Raw genomic sequence first — 16729 nt, forward strand, 5'->3', positions numbered from 1 at the left:
GGGGAGAGGGGACGTCGGGGGCGTGCGGTCGCACTGCCTGCTGGGGAGTGTAGTTTCTCCCTTTCCATCTTTCTGGGGCGCGGGTCCTGGGCAAGATCCGCGCCGCTGCCGCGCACGCCCTCCCCACCTCCGTCACGGCTCTTTGCCGCCAGTCGGCGCAGACGACACGCTGAGCCCTCGGCGGGCTCCTGGGACTGTGTGAGGGGATCGGGTGGGGAAGGAGACTCGGGGCCCTTGTGGCGGACGTTTCGGTTGCCGAGAGCCACCTCCACCTCCCCAGTCCTTCCAAGCTCGGCCTCCCCGCTTTCAGAGCACCCCTCCCAGGATCAGACACCATCTCGGCCAGAGGGGCAGGGGGCATCTCCCCCGACCGCCTTCTTCCCTCCCTCCATCCGTGCCTTCCCCATTTTTATCCCTGAGCTCGGCCCTCCCGCGCTTCCAGCCAGCTCCTCACACTCAAAGTAGATGCGAAATTGGAGGAGGGGAGTTTGGCCAGGGATGGGGATTTAACAAACTTCGTGGGAACCTTGATTCCCAGGAAGAATGGCAGTGACCCAGCACGGAGTGGGGACCCAGTCAGGCAGCCCAGAAAGTGGGAGATTATACAAACAGATGTAAAGACCCACTAACAACGTGTGTGAACCTGTCTACGAGGCTGGGACAGGAAATGAGGTGCGAAGAATACAGTTTCAACCAAATGGTGTATCCCAAAAAGATGCCATCTCAATATTAGTTTGTGTTGGTTTTCCACGCCCTCTGGGTCCTTGATTATCCTTGATTATCCTTGATTACTCCACCTGAACATGTTCCAGCTCATCCGATGTTACGTCACCAGGTAATACAACTGTAGTCTTGCTGATTACTCTGCTTTCAACCTCTCTAGCCCACTAAATTTAACCTTCCCCTTTTCTTAGCAAATGAAAAAGTCCAGAAGCTATAAAATTCAGTTGAGTGGTTCGTTTATTGGGGCAGTAAGTGCTAGGTGTTTTGAAAATGAATAAGACAAAGTGCCTGCAGGAGTTTACACTCTAGTGGTTATTTTCCAATCACCTGTGCAATTCAATTCCTAGATCAGTCAATAGCAAGTACATTTCTGATAGGAAATAAAGAACTGTGTTATTTATGCTGGGACAAGCCCAGGTCAGAGACCTGGCAAGGATTGTTCATGGCGTGAAGTTAAAAAGTTAGACCTTTTATTATGCACACTCCACCTAGGCAGTATCTTGAACATTTCTCTTAGGTACTACCCTTTTCTTCCACCTTGGGGTATAGATAGCAAATGTTTCCTAATGAGGACATAGATTGTAAATAAAGGACTCTGGGAATATAAAGGAAATTATCAGATATAGTGACATAATTCATGGATCAAAATAATCCTACTTCCATTTTGTTCCTTCACAGGTTAAGAGATATGAAGATCTCCGTGAGGATTTGGAGGAAAGTCCCAATAGTTATTAAAATCCTGGACTAGATCTATTAGAAAAGGTAAAGGAACCAAGAATCTACAAGGAAAGAGGAGTTATAATGGTTTAAGAAAGTTATTCGAATATGGATGTAACTAAGTGTCATTCATTGCTGAGAACTAAACAAGAGAAAATAGATTTATGTTCCAACCTAAAGAGCTTTAGGTGAAAGCTAAGGAAGACATATTTTGATAATTTAAGATTTATTGAGGCAACTCTATGGAGAATTTTTTTAAAGATAGCTTTAAATGTCCATTTTCAGAACAGAAATTTTTTTGATCACTCCCTTAATCCTTATAATGACCCCATGAGATAGATATTATTATCCCCAATTTAGATGTGAAAATTGAAGTTCAAAAATTAAGCAATTTATCCAAAATAATATAGCTGGTGGTGAGTGGCAAAGGCAGGATTTGAATCCAGCTCTGTGTTGTCATGTTCTTTCCACCATACCAGCCAGCTTCCCCTGACTGAAAAGTGCATGATGGTCCAGAAGACCAATAAGACTCCAGCTTCCCAAACTCATTCACAGCAGAAACAATATCCTACTCTACTGTTTTTACTATCCCTAACCCCTGGTAAGGGTTCAGTAAATGCATTTAAACTAAATTGATGTGAACTTGGTATCCTGTCTGAAGAGGTGACATTTAAACAAAGACACCAATGAAGAGGAGTCAGTCATTAATATTGGGGAAGAATGTTACAAGCAGAGGGAACAGCAAATACAAAGACCCTGAGGTAGGAAGATGCTTGGGTGTATTTGAGTAACAGCCAGGAGGTCAATATGATTACAGCCAAGTGGTAGATGTAGACAAAAGTTGCCTTTGGAGAGGAAGCCAGGGCTCAGATCATTTAGTGCCACTGCCACTCACTTTAAAAAGATTAATTCCCAAGAACATCTGATCCGCAGACTATGCTTTACAAGAGAAAGGAAGCATAATTAAGCTATTAGAAATAATGATTTATTGAATGACAATTATGTACCAAGGAATGGGTGGGACATTTAAATGCATTATCTCATTTAATCCTCACATTAATTTTACAGAGTTCGATATTATCCCAGTTTTAAAACTTGAGAACATGGGGAAACAGGAATATTAAATAACATGGTTCACAATTAGTCAATGGCAGAGACAGGATGTGGCCCCAGGTCTCTGACTCCAAAGCCTGCTCTGTGTACCACACTGTGTTTTCTCATTTGAAATACTGAATAAGGAAGAAGGGATTCATGCATACATGCATTCAATAAGTAATTATTGTTCATTGTTATGTGATGGGCACTGTAGAAATAGTATCAAAATATAGTACAGCATTTTTAAATGTTTTGTATGACTACATTTTTACCAGTTATTTGTTTTTAAAACTTTGCAGGTAGATGGACTATAAGGCACTTGCCCAGCAAACTGCTCAAGAAATTTTAGGTTACAATCAAGATACATCAGGCTGGAAAGTGGTTAAAATTTCAGTAAGAAAACAAGTTAAATATATTTCAAGGGTTTGTCTTTTAATAAGAAACAATTCATTGTGCAGACATTTTTAAAATATATTTTTACAACAAAAACATATATTTTTACTTTGGATTTTTGTTTTGTTTTGTTTTTTGTTTTTCCTTTTTTTCTGTATCTGATAGCTAATTTATTTGTGGATTTTTGTTCCCCTTTGAGAAAAAAGTAACTGTTTCCAGCAAGCCTTCTAAAAAATTCCATGGAAATCTGTGAGTACAATTTCCTACTTACAATCATTGTTTTGAAATAATCAGTGGCACTGATGTATGTAGAATTTAATTCTGCTTCATTAGTGATAACACATTATTTGTTAGTGATCAGGAAAAAACTAGGGAAGCTTAATTTTTTTCCAGTACTTCAAAACATAGTTTCGCGGTTTTATTTAATGAGTTGTAAATAATCAAAGCAAGAAACGTGCATATGAATTTATAATGGACAACTGAGTGTAAACGTTGTACACGTTGGGATGGATAGTATGGTCAAATGCACTTTGCCAATCTAGTATCTGATAAATGTAATCCTGCAAGTGGGATGATGGTCAAATAACTTTTTCAAAACACTCCAGACTATCTTCTCTTGTTGGAGAGTCACTCTAAAGTTCAGAGAAATCCTAAAGAAACCTGTTTAAGTCAAACTTTTCCAAATATTTTGACCAAGAACATGCTTGTAAAACATAGGCCAAGATAATGGATGATCTCAGATTCTAATGTGATCTAATTGACTAGACATGTACAGAGAGAAGTGATTTATTTTTCATTATCTTCCTGCTCCCATCCCAGGGCATGCCACCATCATCTCCCATCTGGACCATTTCACTAACTCCTAATGGACTCCATGTGTCTACTCTTACCAACTACATCCTATTCATCACACAATGGACAAAGTAGACTTCTTATGTATAATTCAGATTGGCACTTCCTTGCCCCAAATCTTCTAATGCCTTCCCATTGCGTCTGATATAAAATGCAAACCCTTTATCATGGTCTGCGAGGCACGATTCTAGCTCCTGCTTACCTCTCTGGAGACTGTTTTCACACAGTTCAAGGAATTTTTTATGGTTTTGCCCTGCATTTAGCCAGGGACTGGCGGCTTGGAAGTTGTTTCACCGGTCTTGACTCAGAGGGCACAACCTTGGGCATACACACATTCTTTCAGACCACCAGCAATGAGTATGATTTTATTTTATAGTTGTCAGAATAGCTTATTTTTCAGTCGGTGATGGGTCAGAGATTATACTTGACTCTCTTGAGCCAGTAAGACGTCATTCCTTTGCTAATTTGTGGCTCTGGGGATACCTGAACTCAGCCAAGTTATGTCTGAAGAAAGAAAACCTTACATACTAAAAATATTTGAGGATATCTCATAGAGAAAATTAGAGACCAACCGAGCTTTCAAAGAGAAATTAATCAAGAAATAGTCTAATGAATTCCTTATTTGTTTACCAAATCTAAAAACAAAGGGTCAGAGGAAGAACTCTTCATAAATATGACAACTATTTTCCGTAACAATAGCATTTGTTTTGTTTTTTTTTCTCATTTCCTCCAGAAATTTTAACTTTTTAGAGGTTTAAAATTTTGGTTTTATTTAACCTATTCTCTTAGTTTGGAAAGAATGATTAACAGACAGAGAGTAATAGGCAATATTATTCAGACTTCATTTGCCAATATTATTCAGACTTCATTTGCATATAACAACCTTCTGCTAAATAGTGGGTTTTAATCCAGTTTTCTCACATTGTCTTAATTTCAGCAATGGATAAGCAAACTCAATTTCATTGATGGATAAACAAAAATGTTAGTTATTTGCCCAAATCCTGATGTGCGAAAAATAAATGAAATTCAAAAGTCAGGGTCTAAAAATAAAGTTTAATTGTAACAGAGATATGCCCATTCATTCTATACTGTGTATGGCTGCTTTACTGCCACACTAGCCAAGTTGAATAGTTGCAACATACACTGAGCAGCTCACAAAGCCTAAATTATTTACCATCTCTTCCTCTACTGAGCAGTGTGCTGACCTCTGGTTTAGACCACATTACATCCTCAAATTAGGAATTAGGGCCACAAGATACTGCATAAGCACACAAACTTCTCATCAATTACTGTTGACCTATGATAAATACAGCAGGTAAGTATTTATGAGAAAGATTTTAGAAAAATCCTAAGTGAAAGTAGCACCTTTAGAAAGACAACTATAGAAACATTATAAACAAAATTTGCAGAAAAATGAATTTTTAAATAATTTATATTAATTATTGCAATGCATATTTAAATTAACTTTGCCACTTCCAATTGAACATTAGTGTTTTGAATTGCTGATATTACCTTCAAGTTTTCTTTACTGGTATTTGCTAAATTAGTCAACTTAGATGAAACTTGTTAAATTTTGAATTTTCTTTATTTTGTTAACTATAGATACCGTGTTGAAGGTGTAATTCCAGAACCAACATGTAAACTATCTGATTTCCTCTACAAACCTGAAAATAGAGTTACATGGGATAAAGCATTGAAAACGTACAATATGGTACACAAGATTGATTCGGTAATATGTTGTTTAATTTTGGACTTTTACTGTATTAGTTTTAGTTTTATAGCTTAGTGATTTGAGTTTATTAAACCTATATTATGTAGACACCTCATATTTTATAGATTCAAATTGAGTTGACATCTTTTTATTACTCAAGAGTTTAATTCCAATTAGCCTCATTCTGTTTTAAATGCATACCACAGAGTGAAGCTGGTCACCTCTCTTGAGATGTGTGCCTTTGGTTGTGAGGAGACGAACTGATGGATTCTCCCACATTAAGTGGGAAAAACAAAAAAGACTAAGCGTGCCTTGTTAATGGGAAGTCAGTAAATTTATATTATTTATAAGACATTAGATAACAAGAACAATGTAGACACATATTATAGGGACTTAAGAACAAACAGCATGTAACTTTTAAGAGTGAGGATAAAGTCTGAAATAATGTGTAGATGGTTGTAGTTTTAGACACACTTAAATACATCATCTCAGTTAAACAGATAGGGAGAATAAAAACCGAGAAAAGAAAATATGGGTAATTGTTGTAGAAAGTTAAAGTCATAGAGGCAAGTAGGGCTAAGAAGGGGGGAGAAGAAAAGATCAGTATGAGGTGAGGGTAGAGTGAAAGCTCAGGAAGAGGAAAAAAATGAATGAAATGAGAGAGGAAGAACGAGACAAACAAGTCTCTCATCGTCTTATTTATTTAGAACTCTTTAGGTTAACTTTTACCTCCTTTTAGTAAACTGATTGTAAAGTCTGGGAGTAGGGAGAGGTTGTACAAAAGCCCAGGAAGGTTTCATCTCATAGAGATGTGCTGAAGTTCCTAGCCACCAAAAAAAAATCATGATCATGATCCTCTTGGGAGTTGAACATTCAGTTTGAGAAACGTGGTCCATGACATGAAAATCCACACCTTGGACTGTTTCATTCACGATTGTATGATACTAATTATATAGTTCTGTTAGCACCTCAGATATTTCTGCTGTTGGCTGCAAGTCAGCTGTAATAATGGAAAGACTAGACTTGGCATCAGGAAACTTGAAAACAGAGAAGTTATGTGACTTGCTCAAGGTCACCATAGGCAATATATGGTACGACCAGGTTTATACCTGATCTTCTGATTCCAAATTCCAGGCCCTTTACAGTATAGCACTGTTTGGGGAGTATCTCTGAATAGCATTACCCTAAAAGAGCTTTTTTACCTTCCTGTGAATATTCATCATGAGGTGTGTTTTAATGACTCATTCACCCCATGGGTGAGGGAGGGATTCCTGCTTTAGGATTTAAAGCAGTGGTCAAACATGACATCCAACACTCGACAAGTGAGATCAACAGCAGCTTATTAATAATTAATCACAGCCTAGGAGAGGACTGCTATGACTTTGTTAAACTAACATTTATGAAGTGGAACATAGGATGCCGGATGGTGAGCCATGTTTCAAAAAAAGACCACAAGAGAAATTGAAATAGAGAAGTTTGCACTCACAGGTCCTTGGGGAAGTTACACAGCAAGCCTCAAGGGGCCACCCAGGGAGCTCAAGGCAGACAGGCAGGACCTAAGGCCATGCCTTTCCTAGGGTCTGTGGGTAGAGTGCTTTGGGGTTCCAGGATTAAGGCCTGATCTCAATTCAAACCAAAAAGAGCAGGGTTTTGGTAAGCTCCATGGAGGAGCTCATCTAAGGGGCTCACAAAGGGAAGGGGGTGGCATGGGAGACTGCTGAACACAGGGCTGTTGGAAAGTCATATCAGGAACCTGCATTTGCTTGTGAGTTTGGGCTGTTATCTAGGGCACGTACTTGCATGAAGGGGCAAGTGTCTGTTTAAGGCCACAGCAGGCTGCTTGGCCCAACCAAATGGATGCTGAGGCAGCAAAATCATGGAGTAGCTTGGCTAGACTCAGGGACACAGCATGCCATGCCGTGTGACATGGGAGTTGCACTCAGGAACAGAGTGAATAACCAGCGAGGCAGGCTTTATAGTATCAAGAGATTGAGGTGACCCCGATTCATGCAAGTGGATGCGATTGGTTGTTAGAATAATTTTCCAGGCTCGCAGGGGAGTGAAAACCCACTGCTCAGGGATAAGTAGGAACTGTGCCTGATCCTGTTGATAAGGAGGGTTGTTTGGCTAAGGGTCCTTATCTGCGGGAACAGAGTCTGGAGAGGAACTTGTCCTCCTTATTCCACCAGTTGTCTTGTTAGCACATAATATTGGTCATTTAATTTTAGGCCTTACACCATAGGTGCTAAATCAATATACTTTTCAGAATATATTACCTGGCCAATGTGAAGTAGTAAAAATGGTACTGTACTGGGAATCAGGAAATCTGGGGTCCCCTTATCAGATGTATGATTTACAAATATTTCCCCCCATTCTCTTGGTTGTCTTTTCATTTTGTTGATGCTTTTCTTTGCTGTGCAGGAGCTTTTTAGTTTGATGTAGTCCCACTTGTTTTTGCTTTTGTTGCCCTGCACTTATAGTTATTGGTCTAATGATCCTTCAACACTGAAAATGCAGGCTGATTTAGTGATAAGTTTAAAACTTCAAAGCCCTGCTTTTTCCAAATAGTGGCCAAAATTACGCAGTAAAATTCTTTGGGGAGGAATACAAAGAAGAGATATTAAATAACTGCTGCAATCTTTATGGTTTGATTTGTTTCAGGACACATTCATATGTCATACCATCACACAAAGTTTTGCTATGGGCACAATTTCCCCCCGAGACTTTATCGACTTAGTGTACCTCAAGCGCTACGAAGGGAATATGAATGTTATCAGTTGTAAGTTGAAACATTTTGCCCACATTTTAGAATTATAATAGTATGAGTCATTAATAAATGTTTTTCCTTTAACTCACATTTCATAAGAAATATATTTTCAATTCTTTATTTTTTTATTTGCTTAGTGAGATTAATGAATACATGCATAACATAGACAAATCTGATGCTTTACCCAGCTCTGGAGATGCCGTTTAGCGTATTACAGTCAATGATTACCAGCTCCTACTGGCCTTTTTGCAGCATATAGCCTGCAGCACTGAGTACAAACATCCTTGTTGGCTAAAACTTCGGAGCAGACATTTAAAAACTACTAAGAAACAAAAGTAATCTTTAGATATTTGTTTTGTATTTGAATTGTGGATAATGAGCATATTCAGTACTGATACAATTCCCGAATCTTCACATAAATATACTGATATCTCTTTAGCACAAAATATGTCTCCCTCTGTAAAAATACAATGTGCAACCATTTCCTAACTTGCATTATTCACTGAAAACAAACCAGTTCATACCACAAAGACCTTTGAACCCCAACAACTCAAGATAAGTCTGGTGGAGGGATTTTGGTAGGATAGTGGCCCAGAGCCCTGGTTTTCTCCAGAATTCAATTTAATCTCATCACTACTATCTGAATTCCTCCTGTCAACTACTTGGCGATAGGGACAGTTATGTGTTATTCATTATTATTTCCCAACAAGGTTTCAGTTACTCTGGTATGTCTGTAGTACTAAGTTTCAGAGTCCTGGTGGAGTCATAGCTCTGCTAATAGCACTCACGCACATGGTGAGCTTCGTTGCAGCACACCACTGAGGACTGATGTTCATCACTTTCTTATAGTTGTCTCATACAGAGGGTGCCAAAAAAGTGTATACACATTTTCAGAAAGGAAAAAAACTGTACTAAAATTACGCTGATGGTAACCACTTTAAGCACCTCTTGTCATTGCAGGAGTCCAACATGACTTGTATTCATCTTTTGTTATCTGTATAATTACAATTCTAATACAGTTTTTCTTTTCTTAAAATGTGTATACATTTTTTTGGCACCCTCTGTATATTTCATGTAATTGTCAGTTAGTTGTCTCAGTTTTTTTTTTAAATGAGGGCAGATAAAAAAATGTATTCACTGCCTACAACATAAAATACTGTCTGAATCATAGATCTGCTATTTTCTGTGTTTTGAAAGAAGACCATTTCTGTCTCATTTTTAGTGGTAAAAAAGAAGTATGGAAGTAAAGAATGAACAAATAGTAGTAATTTTTCACTCATTCAGTGATCAGTACTTAAATTGCTGTAAGCAATTTCTTTGAATGAATTATCAATAAATATTGATAGTTTTCTTCTTAATGTTTCTTTTGCTTTTGTTTAGCTTACTATGCACCTTGCTTTGAGCTAAATGTTTTGCATGCTTTATCTCACTTAGTAAGTAAACTGAAGTTCACAGAAAATAAGTTACGTAGCAGTAAGCAGCTGAGCCAGAATTAAAACTCAAGTCTTTCTGATTTTCCAAAATCTGTGCTAACTACCACCCAATATGCCTCCCAGAAGACTCATATTTGTTCTTGGAATATAACAAATTTTGTTTTCAAGACAAATATAATCTCCACATTTTAAACAGAGAAGATATATGTTAATATCACTTCTGGCAATACAATTATGCCAACCTAATAGGCTCTGTTGAGATGATGAAACAGGCCATGAAAATGGAAAATTCATTCAACCACATCTGTCTCCTAAGCTAGGCTTAAGCCAGTGTTTAACACTGTACTTCCCACAGAATTGATGGCTTATGTTAAAATCAGTAAGAAAATCCATCTTATTTGGCAAGAGGATTCAGTTGCACAGAATAAATATATTTTTAAAATATTTTTAGAAAGAGTATATAATTATCATAAACTTAACCATAATCAAATGACCTCCCTTCTACATTCATATACAATACAGTTATACTGCATAACTCCTAAAACAAATTCTACTGATTTTTAGTTATACTTTGAAGTTAGGGAACTAGCAAAAAAGAGCACTTAAACTATATTGACCGACCAAATAAACACATCAAATATTTTATTTTAAAAAATTATTAACAACAAAAAAAACTCTATAAACCCTAATAGAAAAGTCCTTTTTGTGTGTGATTTCTTCTTTTCCTTCAAATCTCAGAAAGAAATTAAATGATACTTTTAACATGGTTTCCTGTATGGAAAAGGTAATAGTATCTTTAGAAATACTAGCATGAAAAAGTTTGAGAGGACAATTGTGCTCAGACTGGTATTTTCTCAGTTTTGGCCTGTGTACACATTGATATGTACAAACATATGCACATGTATAAAACTAATGTCAATGCTGATAATAGGTCAAATTAAAACCTTTGTCATACATTTTAAAAAATATGCTACTGGAAATAGAATTTTTTACTTTTTGAAATAGGTTTCATTTTAATTATTTTTTTTTAAATCACTTAGCTAAAAGTGTGGATTTTCCAGCATATCCTCCATCGTCAAATTATATCCGTGGTCATAACCATGCTTGTGGCTATGTATGTTCACCTCTGCAAGAGTAAGTGTTATTTGCATTTATTTTAACAGTTCTTTAGTTCAAGTTGTGATTTGTTAACCAAAGGATTCCTAACTCATCAGTAGAAATATATACCAGCATATTCTATTGGGGGGGAAAAATGCCCCTAAACATGATCTTTAAAATAATTTTTTATAAATATTTTCATTTTAAGTATAACCAGAAAAGATAATTCCCTATAAAGTATGATTAGAGGTTTCTGGGACTAGTCACACACACTGGTTAACCTTAACCTGGTGTTTCATATTTCTCCATTACAGTCACTTCTGTGACTTATTAAAAATTTTTGTGAATTAAAAATAAATTTCCCTAGAATTATAATACACTTACATTTCTCAGCAATGAATGCTTTATCTTGAATGAATTATTTCCAATAGACTAACTACTGAGAACAGATACGTGCAGAATGAGACATCCAATAGGTAAATTCAGATTAAGGGAAGAGATGGAGAAATCAGAGATGAGCCATTGCCTACAGATGGCCAGCCTAGGGATAATAAAATGGTAACATACAATGTACATTCTGTAAATGCATATGCATTAATTGAGTGTGTATCCTTTCACAAATTCCTTAAGTTTTAATTATTGTAAATGATTTTATATTCAGTAAAAGAAGCTGGGATATAAAAATAGATGTAAAAACTTTATATTGGTCAGATACAAACCTCTCAATATGAGAAAGAAAATATTTAAGTCAAGGTAATCAAAATAAAATTACATTTTAGACTTGCATTCCTTCATGTTTTCACTACCGAATCAGAGAACTACAAGACATTCACAATCATTTGCATTAAGGGACAGGGTCATTAGTGCAGAAGACAGATGGTGTGTGAATCTAGGGCCAAGACTTTATTGTCCACAGCAGGAGAGAGCAAAACAAGGGAAGGATTACCACTCCAAATCAGCGGGGTTCAGCGGGGTAAAACGGCTGGCAGGCATGCAGATGGGGAAACTGCACAACTGACACTGTACTTCGCAGGCAAAGTCCTTTCCTGCACCTTGTCCACTTTCCCTCACCACTGCAAAAAACGGGACAAAAGCTCTGATCCAGACCTTCCATCTAGTGTGGGAACTCTGCCAACATCCTGCTGGAGAAAAGATGTCGTCTCATTCATTGTCTCAGAAAAAGGCACTGACAAAAAAGTGATTCTTCTGTACCTTCTCTTTCCTTGCAGCCCAACATTTTGGACAGCCAACATTTGTAAACAAGTCGTGTAGTAAACTTATAAAACATATTATCAGTAGTAAAGATACTCTCCAGTAAACACTGGAAAGGCTTTCTTAAGTGTGTAAAGCCCTAGTAAACTCAAATAGACATTTAAGACCATGCAAACTGCTAGCGAGTATTCTCACTTCAGCCATATGCAGCACCTTAAGAATAGTCTAAGCTCTGCAGAGGGGGATGGAAGAAAAGGGACGCTCATGCGGTTTGTTGGAGCAGTGGTCATCTCTCTCATTTTGTGGAACTATATGGTACCTTGCATATTTTAATATTGATATTAAAATTTTTCATAGGATCAAATTAAGAGGGTGCAATGTTCGATATACTCTAAATATTAACACCTTTTAGAAATTGTTATAGTTATCGTGCACGTATAAAGCTATCCAGTAGACTCCAAATACCATAACAACTTGAAACCCACCATTGCATTATCAATTTAAAAATATGTACAACTTTAACAGTAACAAAATAAAAAAATAAGATTAGTTGCAGAAAAATATCTCATTTTTGTAAAAACAAAAATGCATATGTGGAGTACACATATGGACATATGTATGCTATCTGTATATACGTAGATAATAGTCTGAAAAGATACAGTCAAAACTAGATTATCTCTGGGGAACAGAATAAGTACAATAATTATGAAAATTGAGTATTTAAATTTTCATAAGCATATATTTTGTAATTTAAAAAAAGTCAATATGACAAAAAGGAAAAGCAGACTAAAACTGAAGACTTTAAGACATAATCTGACTACTTAACATTTTTATGTAAAATGTTTATGAGCGAAAACCACTCCACCTTTTTTTCCTTCCTTCCTTCAGTAACCACGTATCCTGTCGTGAGCACTATGGAGGTACTTAGCAGTGAATAAGACAAGACTCCTGCTTTCTATTAGCTTGTACCTTCAACAGAGAAGTCTAAAAACTCTTTATATTTTTACCTCTTCCTTTGTTCACAGGAACCCGGCACATTCCAAACTCGTGATGTTTGTCCAGACAGAAATGAGAGGAAAATTGTCCCCTTCAATAGTTGAAGCAACCATGCCTTCCAATTTAGTGACCTTCATCCTCAATGTGAAAGATGGAATAAAGACATACAAAGTTGCCTCGGGACACGGACATCAGCAATGTGGTCATTCATCATTCCCAAAGAAGAAATGAGGCCAGATGAACACATGTGTGGCAGCTGCTGCAGTTTGCTTCTAAGTCAAGATGCATCAACACTGTTAAACTATTCTGGGCAGGATTCTTGTACAGGTTATGGAAGGTACTTTGTGAAAATAAGAACCCATAGTTGTATAAAAGAACAGCATTAAATATAGTTTTTAATCCCACAGAAGAATGATGTCAAGTAACAAGTGTTCTTAGTGCACTTTTATCTTTTGCTTTTTTCCCTGGAAAATGTTCTGTAAAAGAATCAATAAGAAAGCATGTATGGTCAGGTCAGCATTAATTAAAGTTTAAAATACATTTTAAATTGTTTTTCCTTCACTTACTGCTTAGATTGATGATTGTGGGAAACATGAACGTAAAACTTGAAAAGAATGCCACTAGAATTATGACCAAAGATATCTAGAATTTAAAATGGAATGAGTCATGAATCAATTCTGGTTTCTGGCCAACATGCAGTAGCTCATTCCTCGCAAGAACCCTGCACGGAACACAACAAACAAGCAGAGGTGGAAAGAAGGCCAACTTCCTGGGACCTTTGACACTTGAGAAATGACATAGCGGTGAGTCATTTCCTTATTGCCTCCGGTAGGCTCCAGACAGGGCGCTGCAGAAGCCTCCAACCTGGAACCACCAACAGGCAGGAACAGCAAAAGCTTCGAGAAAAAACCTGTTCTTCCTAGCCATAGGAGTGGCTGCTAACAAAAGGGTGGCCTACAGAACAAAAATCTTTTGGACGATACCCAGCCTACACCAGCCAAACAGCAACCTAACAATTGCACCGACCTCATGGTACGGTTTCAGTGGGACAAAGCAGAGAGGTGATCTTCCCCCACCTCATCCCTGTCCCACAGAAGCAGGTGGTGGCTCTGACACCCCCACCCTGTGCTGTCGGCAAGGTTGAGCAGAGCTAATCTTCCATCCTCTACCTGGCAGAAGCGGACAGCACTCTAATTACCTTCCAGGTGGTGCAGGCTGACCAAGCAAGGAGGTGGTTTTCCGTCATCTACCCAGCACAGTGCTCTGATATCCCTGCTGGGGTAGTACCAGCGGGGTCCCGTGGGAAAGTGAGCTTTCACCTCACCTGGCAGCAACAAAACTGAACTAGTAAGTGCAAAGAAGGGCTAGTCACCATCCACCCCCACTGCCCTCCCTGATCCCTGGGGTCCCCAAAGCCCAGCAGGATGCTGAGCCTCCATCCCCACCTAGCACCCGTGGTTTCCCTCTGTGTATGTTGCATACCCTAAAAGGTATGTCCCCGTCAAATCCCTAGAACCTTGAATGTGACCTTATTTGCAAAAGGGATCTTTGCAGATATAAGTCAAGGTCCTCATAATGAGATCCTGGATTATCTGGGTAGACCCTAAATCTAATTACAAGTGTCCTTACAAGAGATAGATGGTGGGGACACAGGTGGAGAAAAGAAGGCCATGTGAGGACAGAGGCAGAGATGGGAGTTCTACAGCCACAAACCAAGGAACACCTAGAGCCACCAGAAGCTGGAAGACACAAGCAATGAGTCTCCCCTAGAATCCTCAGAGGGTGGCCGGCCTTGATGACACTTTGATTTCAGACATCTGGTCCCAGAACAGTGAGAGAATAAAACTTCTTTTAAGCCACCACATTTTGGGGTAATTTGTTACAGTAGCTGTAGGAAACTAAGACACCTTTGGTGTGTGGGCAGGGCTCAGTGGGGAGCTGGGCCTCCATTCCCACCTGGCGTCAACAAGGTGAAACAAGGTAGTGGGACAAGGGGCTCGTCAGCATTCCACTTCCCCACGCCTTCCTTGGTATCCTCAGGACCCAGTGTCAGCCTTTTACGTCTAGAATGTTGTGCTATGTGGTAAGTGCTAATGCAGTTCCTCTTGATCCAGAGACCTATGAAGTAAGAAGACAAGTTACCTGCCCCTCTGCCTCAAAACACACACACACACACACACACACACACACACACACACACACACAGTATAAGAAAAAAGGAACAGGATGACCACAATAAGCAGTCCCATCGGAAAGGGGAAGCTTGGAAGCACAAAGTCACTGCTTCATAACAATTCTGATATCCCACTGGGCCTCCCATTTTGGCAATGGGGAAATGTTCCCGGACAAAACCCCAATCCTGCTCCTTGACTCCCTCTTCACCACAGCTTTTGGTTACACTACCTGAGATGTCCTCCTTTCCCCATCCCTTTCCTTTATTCTTTCTGAAGAAATGACCCTTGTTTGCAGCTGAGTAAATTTCTCAGACTACTTCCTACCCAAAGAAAGTCAAGGACCCAGAGCAGGCGTTTTTATAACTTCACTCATCTTTTAGTCAGGCAGTTGGTATTTTTGCTAGTACCTTTCTTTACTACTTTGAGCTTTCTGTACCTGGTTATGGTCCATTACACACTCCAAAGCCATACCTATAATTGGTATCAACATACACTTCTCTAGATTGTTTTACTGCTACTTTTGGATCAGGCTTCTGAGAGACCAAACCCTTAGGCTTTCGTCCACTTGAGATCTATTCAGCACTATCTTAACTCAGAAGTTTTATCAAAGTATCTGATAGTCACAATCTTGATATTTGACATGTGCTCATGTCTTACTTTGACACTGATAGCTGGGGTGGCTGGAGATAAGACAAGTTTTATTTTCTAATTTAGTAGCTCTGGCTCTCCATATATTACCTTGAACTTGTGCTTACAACCCAATCAGCTTTTTTTTTTAAGCTCAACTCTTTTTTGGCAGTACTTCAGCCTATGGCGCTAAAAGCCACCAGGTGGCGCTGTCTACGTTTTTCCTGGAGCTATCCTTGCCCAAAGCCAAAAGTTCATTAGGCATATTTTGTTTCCCAAGGTAGTACTGGCATCTGTATAATGTTTCATAGCAGCTTCTTAATAGTTTCCTCACCATGGTTCCATCCTCTGTTCCATCCTACGAACAGTTTTCTCAACTCTCTACTGCTCAAAAGCCAATACCATATTATTTTAGGTTCTTTATTGTATAGGTCCCTACTTGTAGGTACCAACTTTTGTACCGACAGCTATCTATTACAAAAATAATGCCACAAAACCACCACACATTTTTTTCTTGACTCAAAAAGAATATACACACATACTCATCATAAAGTTATCAAGCATCTACTCTCTCAATATTCATATTAACTGTCGATCCCTTTCCCTGCTCAGTATTAGGAGTGTTAATCAGTTTTCTACATAAAATAGCTTTCACAATCAATTACTGCAACATTTTATTTTGCAATAATTACAAATTTATACTTTGATGAATGGAATTATTTGAGAAAGCTCATGAGATTTTATTTGGTTTCATCTAGAATGCTTACCTCTATTTGAAAGTGAATGCTCAGATGCTAATAATCTAAATGTAATGCGGTATTTTTATGATTGGAATCATTAACACTGATTAGATCTGATGGTAGCCTACATAACCAGGTAATTATTTCATACACAATTTCAGTGATGCCACAAATATTGAATTAGTTGATTA

The 16729-nt window shown here is 38.3% G+C and overlaps 1 protein-coding gene and 1 long non-coding RNA gene across 3 annotated transcripts; one reads left to right on the forward strand and one right to left on the reverse strand.

Annotated features, from left to right (window-relative positions):
- Nucleotides 1-74: 74 nt before the first annotated feature.
- STARD6 (StAR related lipid transfer domain containing 6) lies at nucleotides 75-13228 on the forward strand (the record flags this gene model as incomplete). 2 transcript variants are annotated; one of them, XM_081078451.1, is made up of 9 exons in its annotated part: nucleotides 75-702; nucleotides 813-835; nucleotides 1402-1485; nucleotides 2835-2928; nucleotides 3128-3177; nucleotides 5383-5509; nucleotides 8153-8270; nucleotides 10732-10825; nucleotides 13027-13228. In XM_081078451.1, the coding sequence occupies exons 4-9, from the start codon at nucleotides 2839-2841 to the stop codon at nucleotides 13226-13228; spliced, it is 681 nt and encodes a 226-aa protein (XP_080934577.1). In that variant the 5' UTR covers nucleotides 75-702; nucleotides 813-835; nucleotides 1402-1485; nucleotides 2835-2838. The 2 variants fall into 2 exon arrangements, with proteins under 2 accessions (XP_080934577.1, XP_080934576.1); XM_081078450.1 differs by having other exon boundaries at nucleotides 75-835; nucleotides 1920-2928.
- On the reverse strand, nucleotides 8291-15115 carry LOC308509909. Its single transcript, XR_013995264.1, has 3 exons — nucleotides 14954-15115; nucleotides 13009-14321; nucleotides 8291-11931 (listed from the first exon to the last, which is right to left on the reverse strand). It is a non-coding gene; the product is annotated as an uncharacterized lncRNA (long non-coding RNA).
- Between the last annotated feature and the right edge of the window lie 1614 nt (nucleotides 15116-16729).

This window comes from Rhinolophus hipposideros (genome assembly GCF_964194185.1).
Source record: "Rhinolophus hipposideros genome assembly, chromosome: 17".
Lineage (NCBI taxonomy): Eukaryota > Metazoa > Chordata > Mammalia > Chiroptera > Rhinolophidae > Rhinolophus > Rhinolophus hipposideros.